Consider the following 13,156-nt stretch of genomic DNA (forward strand, 5'->3'; position numbering starts at 1 on the left):
GGGAAGAGGGAAAGGGATGGGGGGGAGAGAGACAGAGACAGACAGACAGACAGACAGACAGACAGAGAGAAGGAGGGAGAAGGAAGGAGAGGGGGAGGAGAAGGGGAGGGGGGAGGGAGGGAAGGAGGGAGGAAAGGAAGGAGGAAGAGAGAGAGGGAGGTGGGGGGTGGGGGAGAAGGGTTGGAGGGGATGGTAGAAGACAGGGATAGAAACTAACGAAAGATGAAAAAACTGCGACACAAACATCAGCACAAAGTGACAAAGATATAGGAAGACAGAGCAAAGATCTAATGAGAAAGAAAAAGAAGCAAAAGGAGTAATGGAAAGACGGGGAAAGAGGAGGAAAGGAAGGAAGGACAGGGGAAGACTGAGCAGGGAGACGGAAACTACAACATCCACACTCCCTTGCGGGTCCTCGCGATCTCCAAGGCAACCGATACTAAACAAGATGGCCGCCTCCGGGACTGCCACCCGGTGACACGTTTCTCCATCTCTGGGGCTCCCTTGGGGAGCTTTTCTCGCCAGCCGGAATCATGTCGTCCGTTGATCTGAGAAATAATCGCTCTTCCACAGTGACTAACAATTTCCCAGTGGGGCAAAAGCTGCCAAGCGGCTACTCCAGCGTCTCCTTCTTCCTACAGCAGCTCTTCCACAATGATCCTTCACTGCGTTTAGGCTACAGCTACGAGGAAGAAGACGAAGAGGATAACGCGGAGGCGGAGGAGGAATCTTCTGAGTCTGAGGAGGAGATGGTAGTTGTTGAAGTGAGTATTCTTCCCCCGAAGCCCACCTGACCCCGCGGCCCCGAGGCAAGAGCCTAGCCACATGAGCCTTTTTGCTTCCCCCTCTTCATGCCCTCTCTGTGGACAGATGTGCTGCTCTGGTGTCCTGTCCCCCGAGCCCCACCCCTCTCTGTGGCCACATGCTCTCCTCTGGTCTCCCCTCGGGTCTCTGTGGCCAGATGCATCCCTCTGGTTCTCTCCAACTACCCCACCCACCATGGCCAGATGTGCCCCTCTGGTACCTCCATCTTTACCTCCATCTCCTCTTCCCACAGTGCAGCCCCACTAAGAATCCTGGACAGTAGGCCGTCTCTTCTGGCTTAGTGGGCATTTCAGTGGTTCTTCCCAGTCAACAAACACCAAGGAGCTCTGTTTCTAGATTCTCTTTCTTCATCACCACTATTCATACCTTGTGCTTTTTCCCTGCCTTTTTTGCCTTATTGTTTCCCCCAAGACCAACCAGATCCCAAACATGAATGTTTATTGTTTGTCTTTGATATCCCTGGTTTCCTTACCCCTTACTTTCTTTGAATGCTATTGGAACCCATAGTGGTTTGAGGGTTCTTTCTCTTCTTCTGTTATATGTTAAAACAAACAAGCAAACAAAAACTCTGCTCTCTGGGAAAGTGGGGATAAGGCCATTTATGCTAGAGTGTAAATGACTGGTAATGTTTAAGGAGTCACTCTTAAGTTTTAACCCCCAGCAAAAGAATTTTCATGTATCTTGCTAGTTCAGTGAATAAAGTATTCAGTGGATAAAGTTCAGGTCCTTAAGGGAATCCCACCATCAGCCTACTATAAGACTGATCCTACTTTTTGTATTCTTTCAAAGTCTCTCTATTTTAACCATAATCACCCATTCCCCATGCTTCTCTATTTTTCTTCTTAATTTTTAATCCCTTTCAAAATTGTCTTCTTCCTTCCCTCTCTAAAACAAAAATTTCACAGAATCATAGAAGTCATACCTTAACATTTCCAACCAGTAGTTCTCCAGCCTACTCCAGAAGACCCAGTGATCTCTCATTTACTTCATTCCCTTCTCTCTGATTTTCCTCTCTGTTCCCCTTCATTTTTAACAGCATTATGCATTATCCTTTCTGTATCACAAGTCCCCAAGTCTTATTCCCTTAATCCTGCCCCTACTCTCATGAAAACTTGTTTCCTTCTGTTGCATTACTTTTTTCTTTCACATTTTGCTTTTTCATTTCTTTCTCTATTCTTACTACTAAACTTTTTGGCTTTCATTATCCCCTTTTGTCATCACCCCATTTTACTCCCATACCCTAAACTTTAGTCCCCTACCCTTTACTATTTTTCAGCTCATTTGCACAGTTCTCTTTTGAGTTCGTTCAAGGACAACTCCCCCAATTTTTTTCTTTCCTCATCCCTTTCCATCAGCCACTGTGCATTTGAAGTCAATATTGTAGATTGGTAGGGTTTTTTAGTCTCTTTTTGTTTGTGGTTCCTATTACTGTTCTTAAATGTGATATCTGCAAAACTGCCACATTGTTTTGCAGGTTTAAGATGTTTGTGTGGTTTCCATCAGGGTCCACCCCAAAGGAATTCACAAATGAATCAACAGTTTACTTTATTCTTCTTCTAATTAACATTTGCTTTTTCCTCTATGGAGTTCATTAGAACCACTGTTAATCTGTCTTCTGCATGCTATTAACAAACAGTATAAGGAGTTTGACTTTCACTTGATATATACTCATGAATTATTTAGTTCCTGTGTAGAAATTTCTTTGCTATTCTTGTTCTGAAATAAATCCTGATCAAGTTACAAACATATATTTGGTAATTTTAAAACTTATTTTAACTTTATTTCAAAGCTGAATAAACAATTCCTTTACATTTCTGAATAAACTTTTCAAAAACACTTACCTTCTGTCTTGGAATCAATACTGTGTTTTGGTTTCTAGACATAAGTGTGAAAAGGGTTTGGCAATGGAGGTGTGGGGGGGATGGCAGTGTAGTGTGGGTAAGTGACTTGCCCAAGGTCACACAGCTTGGAAATGTCTGAGACTAGATTTGAATTGAGGATCTCCCTTCTCTAGGCCTGCCTCTCAATCCACTAAATCACCCAGCTGCCCCATTAAAAATAAATAAATAAAGGAACCCCCCCCCCCATCAGGGACGATGACAGTGACAATTACCTAATAGTTCCATTCCTGAGGATCTAAAAAGTATTTGAAGTATTTAGGGATTTAAGAGTATGCATCTTCCAATCTATTTTTTTAAACATTATTTTATTTGGTCATTTTCATACAATATTCATTGGAAACATAGATCATTTTCTTTTCCTTCCCCCCCCCCCCCTTCTCCCACCACCCATCCCCTAGCCAACCCGAAATTCCACTGGGAATCACATGTGTCCTTGCTCAGAACCCATTTCCTTGTTGGTATTTGCATTAGGGTGCTCATTTAGCATCTTTCCTCAATCATATCCCCTCAACCCCTGTAGTCAAACAGTTGCTTTTCCTCCGTGTTTTTACTCCCACAGTTTGTCCTTTGCTTGAGGATAGTTTTTTTTTTCCTCATAGATCCCTGCAGATTGTTTAAGGACATTGTAAAGCCATTAATGAAGAAGTCCATTATGTTCGATTGAACCACAGTGTATCAGTCTCTGTGTACAATGTTCTCCTGGTTCTGCTCCTTTCACTCTGCATCACTTCCTGGAGGTTGTTCCAGTCCCCATGAAAATCCTCCAGTTCATTATTCCTTTTTCCACAATATTATTCCATCACCAACATACAGCACAATTTTTTCGGGGATTCCCCAATTCAAGGGCATCCCCCTCAGTTTCCAATTTTTTGCAACCACAAAAACATGGCTATAAATATTTTGTATGTCTTTTTCCTTATTATCTCTTTGGGGTACAAACCCAGCAGTGCTATGGCTGGATCAAAGGGCAGACAGTCTTTTAGCACCCTTTGGGCATAGTTCCAAATTGCCCTCCAGAATGGTTGGATCAATTCACAACTCCACCAGCAATGAATTAGTGTCCCTACTTTGCCACATCCCCTCCAGCATTCATTACTTTCCTTTGCTGTCATGTTAGCCAATCTGCTAGGTGTGAGGTGATATCTCAGAGTTGTTTTGATTTGCATCTCTATGATTATAAGAGATTTAGAACACTTTTTCATGTGCTTATTAATAGTTTTGATTTCTTTAACTGAAAACTGCCTATTCATGTCCCTTGCCCATTTTTCAATTGGAGAATGGCTTGATTTTTTGTACAACTGGTTTAACTCTTTATAAATTTGAATAATTAGACCTTTAGCAGAAGTTTTTGTTCTGAAGATTGTTTCCCAATTTGTTGCCTCCCTTCTAATTTTAGTTACATTGGTTTTGTTTGTACAGAAAATCTTCCAATCTATTAATCATGGCACTTAGCCCATATCACTAAACAGCACTTTACAGTACTCTGCATTCAGTAGAAACTTAATAAAGTTTTGCCAAATTGAATTGAATGTGATAGTGTTGGGTTAATTTATTGCTACCATTTCTCTTTCCTATATCCTTTCTTCCTCATACTAAGTGACTTAAAAACATATAGATTATGGATACCATAGGTTAAGTGATAAAGGTAGGGAAAAATAAAAGTATGAAAATCTTGGTCCTAATATAAAATTGTTGGAAGGCTTTGTTTGTGGAAAAGAAAAATCTTACAGAAGTGTTATCCTTAGGTAAATTTTAGGGATGAGACTGAATATAATTTTAGTGGTAGACAGGGATTTAAATTCTAAATCCCAATGAAATACTCAAGACAGAATGGAATTTTATGGTGGCTTATTTACAATAGAAGGAAGAAATTAAGAATGAGGGAGAGAGAGAGAAAGGGGAAGATCTGCTCCAGTTTGGTCTGAGCCAAGGGGAGTTCAGAGGCCTCAGCCAAGGGGCCTTCCCATAAGATTAGATCTAGCTCAACTTCCAGCCACCAGGCCTCCTCGAAAATGAGGGGCCTCCTTGGAGGCTAGTGCCTTCATAATGGGCCAAGGAAACGGGGAGTCAGCCTTGACACTCACCACGTGGATATCTCAGGGAAGCAGTCTGAGGTCCCATGCTCCAGAGCTCCTCTAAGTCAACTACCACTGCTGAAGACTGCAAAAAAAGTCCCTCTCACAGGAAGTGATGCAAAATATAAAGGCAGTTCTTTACATCAATTACTGTGTCTCACATGTACCAATGGTGGCTTAAACTTGACTTTGGACAGCCCGGGGGGTCAGTCAGTTGTGTTTTGATTTGTCACTTGCTAGCTCACTCCGGTCATAGTCTTTCCTCCCCCACACTTAATCCTTAAGTGGGGGTATATACATTCCTGGTTGCAAGAGTTCTAAAGGGTGGAGTAAATCTAAAATTCACAGTAGCATGGAATGAAGCATATAATTGTTATGCAGGAGATTACTAGGTTAAATGGAAAAGATCAAGATTTTTCTAGGCTAAAGTAAATAACCTAGAAGTGGGTAGTGGTTTTGGTCCCAGTGAATTGTAGGGGCCCTATACTTATATTGTGCTGGCACATAGTATAAGGTTCTTAAATCTTACTGAGTATTGTGTTGCTACAGGACAAGCTTATTTGTCATCTCTAGGACCAGGGATTGGGTAATAATTGGCAAATTATTGGCTGATCCATGATACTTTTGGACTACTACACTATCGTCTAAACAAAACATATTCCAATCTAATAATATTTTGGGAAATGTGTACAAAACAAGTGAAATATGTATATTAGAACCTCTTTTCTTCAGCAAAAATGCCAGATATGTCTTTAGCTAGATGTAACTAATACATGTTTGAAACCAGTCATTATTTACAAATTCTAGGACAATCAAGATAGTGATTTCATTAGTCTATGTGAATTGCACTTAGTATTCATCTTGCCTTCAAATAAGAGTGAAGTGACAAAATTTTCTTATGAACTGGTACAATTTTGGCACTTTCTCCTGGACATATAACATAGGTGCAGAGTATGACTAGGTAAGCACTATTTCTTTTCATAATACATCTTTATGACTTCTTTATTTATTTATTTATTTTTTTAGAATGAATTTGATGGAGTACTTAGAGAAGAAGCTGTGGCTGAAGCACTCTGTAAATTGGGCCGCTCAGGTCCTGGTACTGAACAAGTCTACCTCCATCTGTCATTACCAGTGAGTATAACAGAATTCCAGTTATCATCACTGTTCAGAAATTTGGTACACTGACTCTAAACCTACTGGTTTCTTAAATTGTCTTTGTTGCTCATTGATTTAGAGAAGACCAGAAGCTACCTCAAGTCCCAAACCATTTAATTTTGGAGGGAATCAATGTTTAACAGCTGCTCATATCGATGTCAGACTTTAGGGAATTTCTACCATGTTTGGTTATCAAACCCCCAAGTTCCTTTACTAGTATTGCTTTCACAAGCCAAATAACTCTAGACCTTCCTTCTCTTAAGGCTGGAAACTGAGAGACACTCCAGCTGATACAGTTTAGTTATGCAGTATCAGACAATCTGACATGCATCACTTGATTCCCAGCACTTGCTACTGGCATAGCAACGTGGGGATCACCTAACCCAACAGTAACAGGCCAAGAGCAATGTTACATAATTCCAACTCAAGAAAATTATGATTCTATGGCCTAAATGTATCTCTTAATCCAAATGAAAGCAGGCATTTTGTATTTTGAATTGGTTATGTCAAGGTGATCCACCTTTCTATGAAAAAAAAATACTACAAAAATACAATTTTATAAAGAAATTTTTTTTGGTTATTTAATAATCTTTAGCTTTTGAATATCACCCATATTTAAATTTATTATACAGAATTTCATCTAATCCTATAAAATAAGAAATGAACAATAATAGAGTACTTCAAGTTTCTGTTCAAATTAAATTAATATCCTGGGAAAATATTTTAACCTTTTGTTTCAGAATATTATAAAATGTTAAAAAAAATTTTTAAATGAAAACAGGATGACTTAGTGGGAAAAGCACTGAATTTTGTGAGCAATTTGTGTCCGAATCCGAGCTCTGGCTAGATGTGCTGGAGCATACCTGTAGTCTCTAGTTGAGGCTGTTGGATTGCTGGAACTAAAGAGTTTCAAGTCGGTGTAAGGTTAAAGTTGATTGAAAGTCTGCACTAAGTCTGGCAGCAATAAGAGAAATTCCCAGAATCAAGAGATCACCAAACAGCATAATGAAGAGCTAACTGAACCAAGTTGGAAAAAAAGGAACAAGTTAAATCTTCTATGGTGATCTGTATTGGTGTTGAACTGGCAAGTGGTGGCTGCATTTTCAGCCTAGGCAAGATAGAGAGATCCAGTAGCAATAAATAAATGAACAAACAAACAATGAATAGATAGATAGATAGATAGATAGATAGATAGATAGATAGATAGATAGATAGATAAGATAAATGAATGAATCCAGTTCTGACTCACTGCTTATATCGAGACTTCTATTGTTCTGGATCTTAGTTTACAAATCTGTAAAATAAAGAAATTGAGGCATGTGACCTCTATGGTCCCTTATAGCTTTAAATCCTGGGATACTTTATTTTCTAAATCGTGTTTATGTGCAGAATATGCTGGGACATTAACATAGCACTCTGATTCTGTTATATAATGGAACCCATTCTAAGGTTATTCTATCTTAGACATCATTTTAGAAGAGTTAGTTAATGTAGCAATAAAAGGCAGATTCATCTACAAGTGGTTATCATGGCAAGTCTTTTGATGACAACATTATATCAAGGCTTGCATGTATTTTCATTTTTACTTTAAAGCATTTAAAAATGAATCAATGAATAGCATGTATTGATTCCTCTAGGTGTGCATAGCACTAGATTAGGCATTGAGGTGATAAAAGAATTTTAGAAGCCATTCTCAAACTCCTTTCAACCAATATCCTATTTCTATATTTGGTGCTCAACTGAAATTGATTTGTAAAAAACAGTCCTTTATATCTTTTTTCAGCTTGAGAAAACTTATTTTACCAAAAGTGACCTAGTCTGTCTTAATTTTCTATCTTTTCTTTGTTTGGCTTCTTTAGTAGATCTCATTCAGCTGTTTTATCCCCTTTTAAATGAGTATTTTAAAAAGTAGATATATGTTGATCTCTTTTTTTTAATATCAGCAAAATTTCCTCCCCTTCTAAGGAAACATAAGAATATAACAAGAATATATCTATGAGAGTATTCTTCCTTCCTTCCTTCCTTCCTTCCTTCCTTCCTTCCTTCCTTCCTTCCTTCCTTCCTTCCTTCCTTCCTTCCTTCCTTCCTTCCTTCCTTCTCCTTCCTTCCCTCCCTCCCTCCCTCCCTCCCTCCCTCCTCCTTCCTTCCTTCCTTCCTTCCTTCCTTCCTTCCTTCTTCCTTCCTTCCTTCCTTCTTCCCTCCCTCCTCCCTCCCTCCTTCCTTCCTTCCTCCCTTCCCTTTCTTTCTTTCTTTCTTTCTTTCTTTCTTCTTTCTTTCTTCTTCTTTCTTTCTTTCTTTCTTTCTTTCTTTTCTTTCTTTCTTTCTTTCTTTCTTTCTTTCTTTCTTTCTTTCTTTCTTTCTTTCTTCTTCCTTCCTCCCTTCCCTTCTTTCTTTCTTTCTTTCTTTCTTTCTTTCTTTCTTTCTTTCTTTCTTTCTTTCTTTCTTTCTTCTTTCTTTCTTTCTTTCTTTCTTTCTTTCTTTCTTTCTTTCTTTCTTTCTTTCTTTCTTTCTTTCTTTCTTTCTTTCTTTCTTCTTTTCTTACCTTCCCTCTTAGTATCAATTCTAAGACAAAAGAACATCAAGGGCTAGACAATCAGGGTTAAGTGACTTCCTCAGAGTCACACAGCTAGCAAGTGTTTGAGGGCTTAATTTGAACCCAGGTTCTCCTGTACTCCAATCCCATTGCTCTATCTAGCTGCCCCCAAAATAATATTTTTAAAATACAAAAAAAGAAAGAAAGAAAAATGAGAAAAGGTTCAGCAAAATTGATCAACATATGTCAGAAGTCCAAAAATATTAATCAATCAATATGCACCTATTGGTTCCCAGGCACTGGGCTAAGTGCCAGGGAAGACAAAAAGAGGCAAAAAACAGTACCTGCCCTCAGAAAGCTAACAATATGTACTTTGTCCTGAACTCATTGTCCTCCCACCTCTGCAAAGAAGTATGTGAGAGAGATACCTTCTCAGCATTCTTCTTGTATTTGAACATTCTTCTTAATACTACTTAGATTTATTTCTTTGGCCACATCTACCATCCTATCCAGGATCTCCTGATTCCCATGTCTCCTCTGAGTAGCCTGTTCCAAGGAACTGAATTCTTCCCTGATTACCTCTTGGAAGTAGGAAAGGTGTTGGTCATGGGTCTTAGAATTAGAAGACTACTTAGAACTTCAATGCCTTTTATAGATGACCCTGAGGGCCAGTGAGATTAAATGATTTGTGGCATTAAATGGATTTGTGTCCCAGATGGAGTTGGAGCCCAGGTCTCCAGCTTGGACCAGGGATCTTTCTTCTATCCCACCCAATCATGGGAAAAATAATGCCTGTGCCTTGCCTAGTTCATAGGATGACTGGATCAAGTGCAATAACATACGGAATAGTGCTTTCGAAGGAACACTGGATAAGTAGCCTGCAGTGTGAATTATATCTTGGTGAGGCATAAAATCCATCAGCATGTCTTTCACATGCACCTTCACAGTGGATCCAGTGCTAGGCTTGGAATTAGAAAGACTCTTCTTTGTGAGTTTATATTCAACCTCAGATACTCCCTATATGACCTTAGGCAAGTCACCTGGGCAAGGTAGTTAACCCCATTTGCTTAAGTTTCCTCAAGGAAATGCAAACTGTTCTAGTATCTTTGCAAAAAAGAAAAACAACAACAACAAAAAACCTCAAATGGGATCCCAAAGAGTCAAACAAGACTGAAAAAAAGCTGAAACTAACCCCCAAAAACTCCATGCCAGGCAATGTGCTAGACAGTGGGGATATGAGCAGAAAGAATGAAATTATCTTATACCCAATGAGCTTACATTCTAATGAGGAATTTACAAAATACATATGTATAAAACACACACACACACACACACACACACACACACACACACACACACACACGGTCCCCTAGGTGGCTCAGTGAAGAGAAAGCCAGGCCTGGAGATGAGTGGTCCTGGGTTCAAATCTGGCCTCAGACACATTATAGCTGTGTGACCCTGGGCAAGTCACTTAACCCACATTGCCTAGCCCTTACCACTTTTCTGCTTTAGAAACAATATTAGCATTGAGTCTAAGACAGGTATACCGCATACACATAAAAATAATAAATACAAATAGAAACAAAGTAGCTAAATGCCAAAAAGTTTGGGAGAGCAATAGTATTGGGGTACCTTTTCTGTGGATGGCATCTTAAAGGAAGAGAAGGCCTCTGAGGTCAGGGGGCAGTGCGTTCTAGGCATGAGGTACAGCCCCTGAAAAGTAAAGGGTACAAAAGATGACATCTCCTGTGCAGAGAAGAAAGAGAAGGCTTGCTTGGTCAGATCACAATAATAAAGTTTGGGCTTTACTATTTCTATTACCCTAACTCTACATTGTGGCTTGTTGCTTCCATTTGTTTTATGCTAAGAACTTGTCTGGTCAGTTAGTGGGTAAAAAGCCCAGAGCACAGGCCCTGCAGCCTGAAGACCCAAGTTCAAATGGGCTCACCAACACTTACTAGCTGTGTGATGTGGGCAAATCACTGAACCCTGTTTACCTCAGTTTCCTTATCTTTCCAATGAGCTAGACAAGGAAGTGGCCAGTGATTTTCCAAGAAAACCCCAAATGGGGTCATGAATTATTGAAAACAACTGAACAACAATAGAAATTTGCCTGATGTATAGTTGCTTTAGCTGACTTTACTAGAAAAGAATGACTGTTCCTTTGCCAACAATCCTTCACGATTTTTTGTTCCTATTCAGTTAGCAGTCCTTTTCTTCTGTGATTATTTGAATGTTGCTTTTCTTCTTTTGGGAGTCTTGTATTAGTAAGAGATTCTGTCCTGAATACACATTTTATTTCTCATTAGAATTTTGTGTTTAGCTTTTAACACCCAGTTGAAAAGTATTCCTGATTACTTTGTGGCATCTCTTCTTCCCTTGTATTCTAAGGAGACTATCATACGAAAATGAAATTAAAGGCTTTTTACTTTTTTTCCCTCAGAATGCTGACTTAATAGATGTTAACATTCTTTGTGGATATGTTCACCTAGAGAAGTTGGAACTTTCACATAATAAAATTAATGGTATGTAACAATTATTCTAGTCAATTCCTGCCTAGACCAATGAGCTATAGAGAATTAAAATGGTTTGAGGTAATTTGTAGTTAATACCTTAAAAGTTGATTTTAGTGATGCTGGCATGAACCAATTCCCACATGGTTTCTCTACCTTCATATCAAAAGTAAAAGGCACAAATCTACAAAAAAAGATAATACTGTGGTATATTTGTGATATTGCAGAGTTGTGTTTACCCAATTATCAGAGATTCTGGTGAAATATTTTGAAGCATTATCTTCTTTAATGGGGTTGATTATGCTCCAGGGTTTAAGCATTCTGTTTTTATTTCCTACTTTTCTTTAATCTTTGATAAAGATTATGCATTCCTTTTATGTTTTCTTTATCCTTGATGGCACTCTATCTTAATTTGTTCTTTCATATTTCCATCTTCTTACTGAATGACTATATCTAATGTTATTATTTGAACACTAGAAACTCAAAAAAATTTTTAATGTGTATGTGTGTAAATTACTCCCTTCCCTGTTCATTGTTATTTTTTCAACTTCATCTTTAACTTTTTTCTTTTTTCTTTCATGTACATGTTTGTATTTATGTATGCATGTGCATGTATAAAAAGCATATTGTGCTACACTTTTCATTTTGTTAAAATGAACTTCAAGTTCTCCTTTTCCTATTCCTCTTTTCTCCTCCTCTTCTTCCTTCCTTTCTCCTCCCCCTAAGCCCTTTCTTATTGATCATTCTAGCATTATAGTTGATAACTATCCTTTATCTAGGCTTTCATCCTTTACATTCCTTATCTTTTTCCTTCCTTATACTTTTAATGGGTTGGACTAGGTGACCTCTGAAGTCTCTTCCAACTCTCATAATTTGTAATTCTATGATCAATGTATATCACTGATCTCTGCTTCTTAATTGCTGTGACTAGAAGTCATCATCATCACCCCACCAACATGGCAAGGAGCCTTTAGACCTTAGAAGGCTGATATTTGGATAAGAGACAAATATCCCTTCCTTAGGCCATACCTGAAGCTTTTCTAGCTTTGTAGCATCTTCAGGGATGACAACACCCTGATGATAAAGTCTTCAAGCACTTCTAATAAGGCACTGGTATAGAACTTCAACAGAAGACTTTCTCCCTAGTAGTTCTAAAATAGATTACATTCATCCTTGTTTAGACTTTAGATTTCATTGGAATGGAGATAGGAAACAGCTCACTGATGCAGATCAGTAGCTCTTCTATAATATGTAATTTTAGAATATTACATAGGGCTCTAAGATTAAATAACTAAGCATGGTCATACCTTCAGAGGTAGAAATCAGATGTAAATCTTCTTGACTATGAGGCTATCTCTGTCTACAAATGCATTGCCTCTCACTTTTTCCTTTTAAGGAATATTAACATAGTTCCTTCACTAACCATTTCTTATTTTGATGATGGAAAACTTGCTTCTTTCTTGTTTTGGGCTTATTTGATTTCACAGATTCTCTTTCTGACTTCTGTTGTTTTTCTATAATTGACACAATCTCTTTTCATTGATTAAGAACCTCTTCTGACTTCCTTTGGATTTTTCCTTAAGACTTACTTTATTTGAAATATTTTAATGAGAACATATTATAGATGATCTCAAATTGGCCTCTTTTTATCCATGGCAATTTGTGAAGGAACTGGTGAATTTTAACCAGATTTGGCATATAACGATCTGCACTCCAAAGACCATCAGACCTTTCTATCTGACTTGCAGTGGAAACCTCCCACATGTGTTTTCCCCTCATTAGAACATGAGCTCCTTGAGAGCAAGAATTACCTCTTTTTTCTGTTTCTATACTTATTGCCTAAATTCAGTGCCTTACCCATAGGAAGCACTTATTAAACACTGCATTCATTCATTTATTCATTTGTTCATACTACTGAGGAGTAGTAAGGTAGGCTTTAGGCATGATTTATGGTTCAATATTCCATTTTGAAACAAAGCAAAAAAAAGTCTTCAGATAGGCATATTGTGTATTTTTTAAAAGCATTTGAAGGGATTTTTATGACATTTACTCTATTATTAGAGTGTCAGAAGATACCTTTAAGTTGATGCTTAAAGTTCTTCATTATATAACCTTGAAACAAAATGATGATAACTATTTTCAAGTAGCCAT

General features: G+C 38.2%; 1 protein-coding gene across 5 annotated transcripts in view; it reads left to right on the top strand.

The window, feature by feature from the left end:
• Positions 1-205: 205 nt before the first annotated feature.
• LRGUK (leucine rich repeats and guanylate kinase domain containing) overlaps positions 206-13,156 on the top strand; it is a 143,410-nt gene continuing 130,459 nt past the window's right edge. For 2 of the 5 annotated variants that reach the window (XM_056799712.1, XM_056799714.1), the window contains exons 1-3: positions 223-764; positions 5,828-5,935; positions 10,936-11,017. In XM_056799712.1, coding sequence (XP_056655690.1) covers positions 534-764; positions 5,828-5,935; positions 10,936-11,017 — 421 coding nt within the window. In that variant the 5' untranslated portion in view covers positions 223-533. Of the gene's footprint in view, positions 765-5,827; positions 5,936-10,935; positions 11,018-13,156 lie in introns of those variants that run through there. The other 3 variants (XM_056799715.1, XM_056799711.1, XM_056799713.1) reach the window with 3 other exon arrangements.

Source organism: Monodelphis domestica, chromosome 5, assembly GCF_027887165.1.
Source record: "Monodelphis domestica isolate mMonDom1 chromosome 5, mMonDom1.pri, whole genome shotgun sequence".
NCBI classification, from domain to species: domain Eukaryota; kingdom Metazoa; phylum Chordata; class Mammalia; order Didelphimorphia; family Didelphidae; genus Monodelphis; species Monodelphis domestica.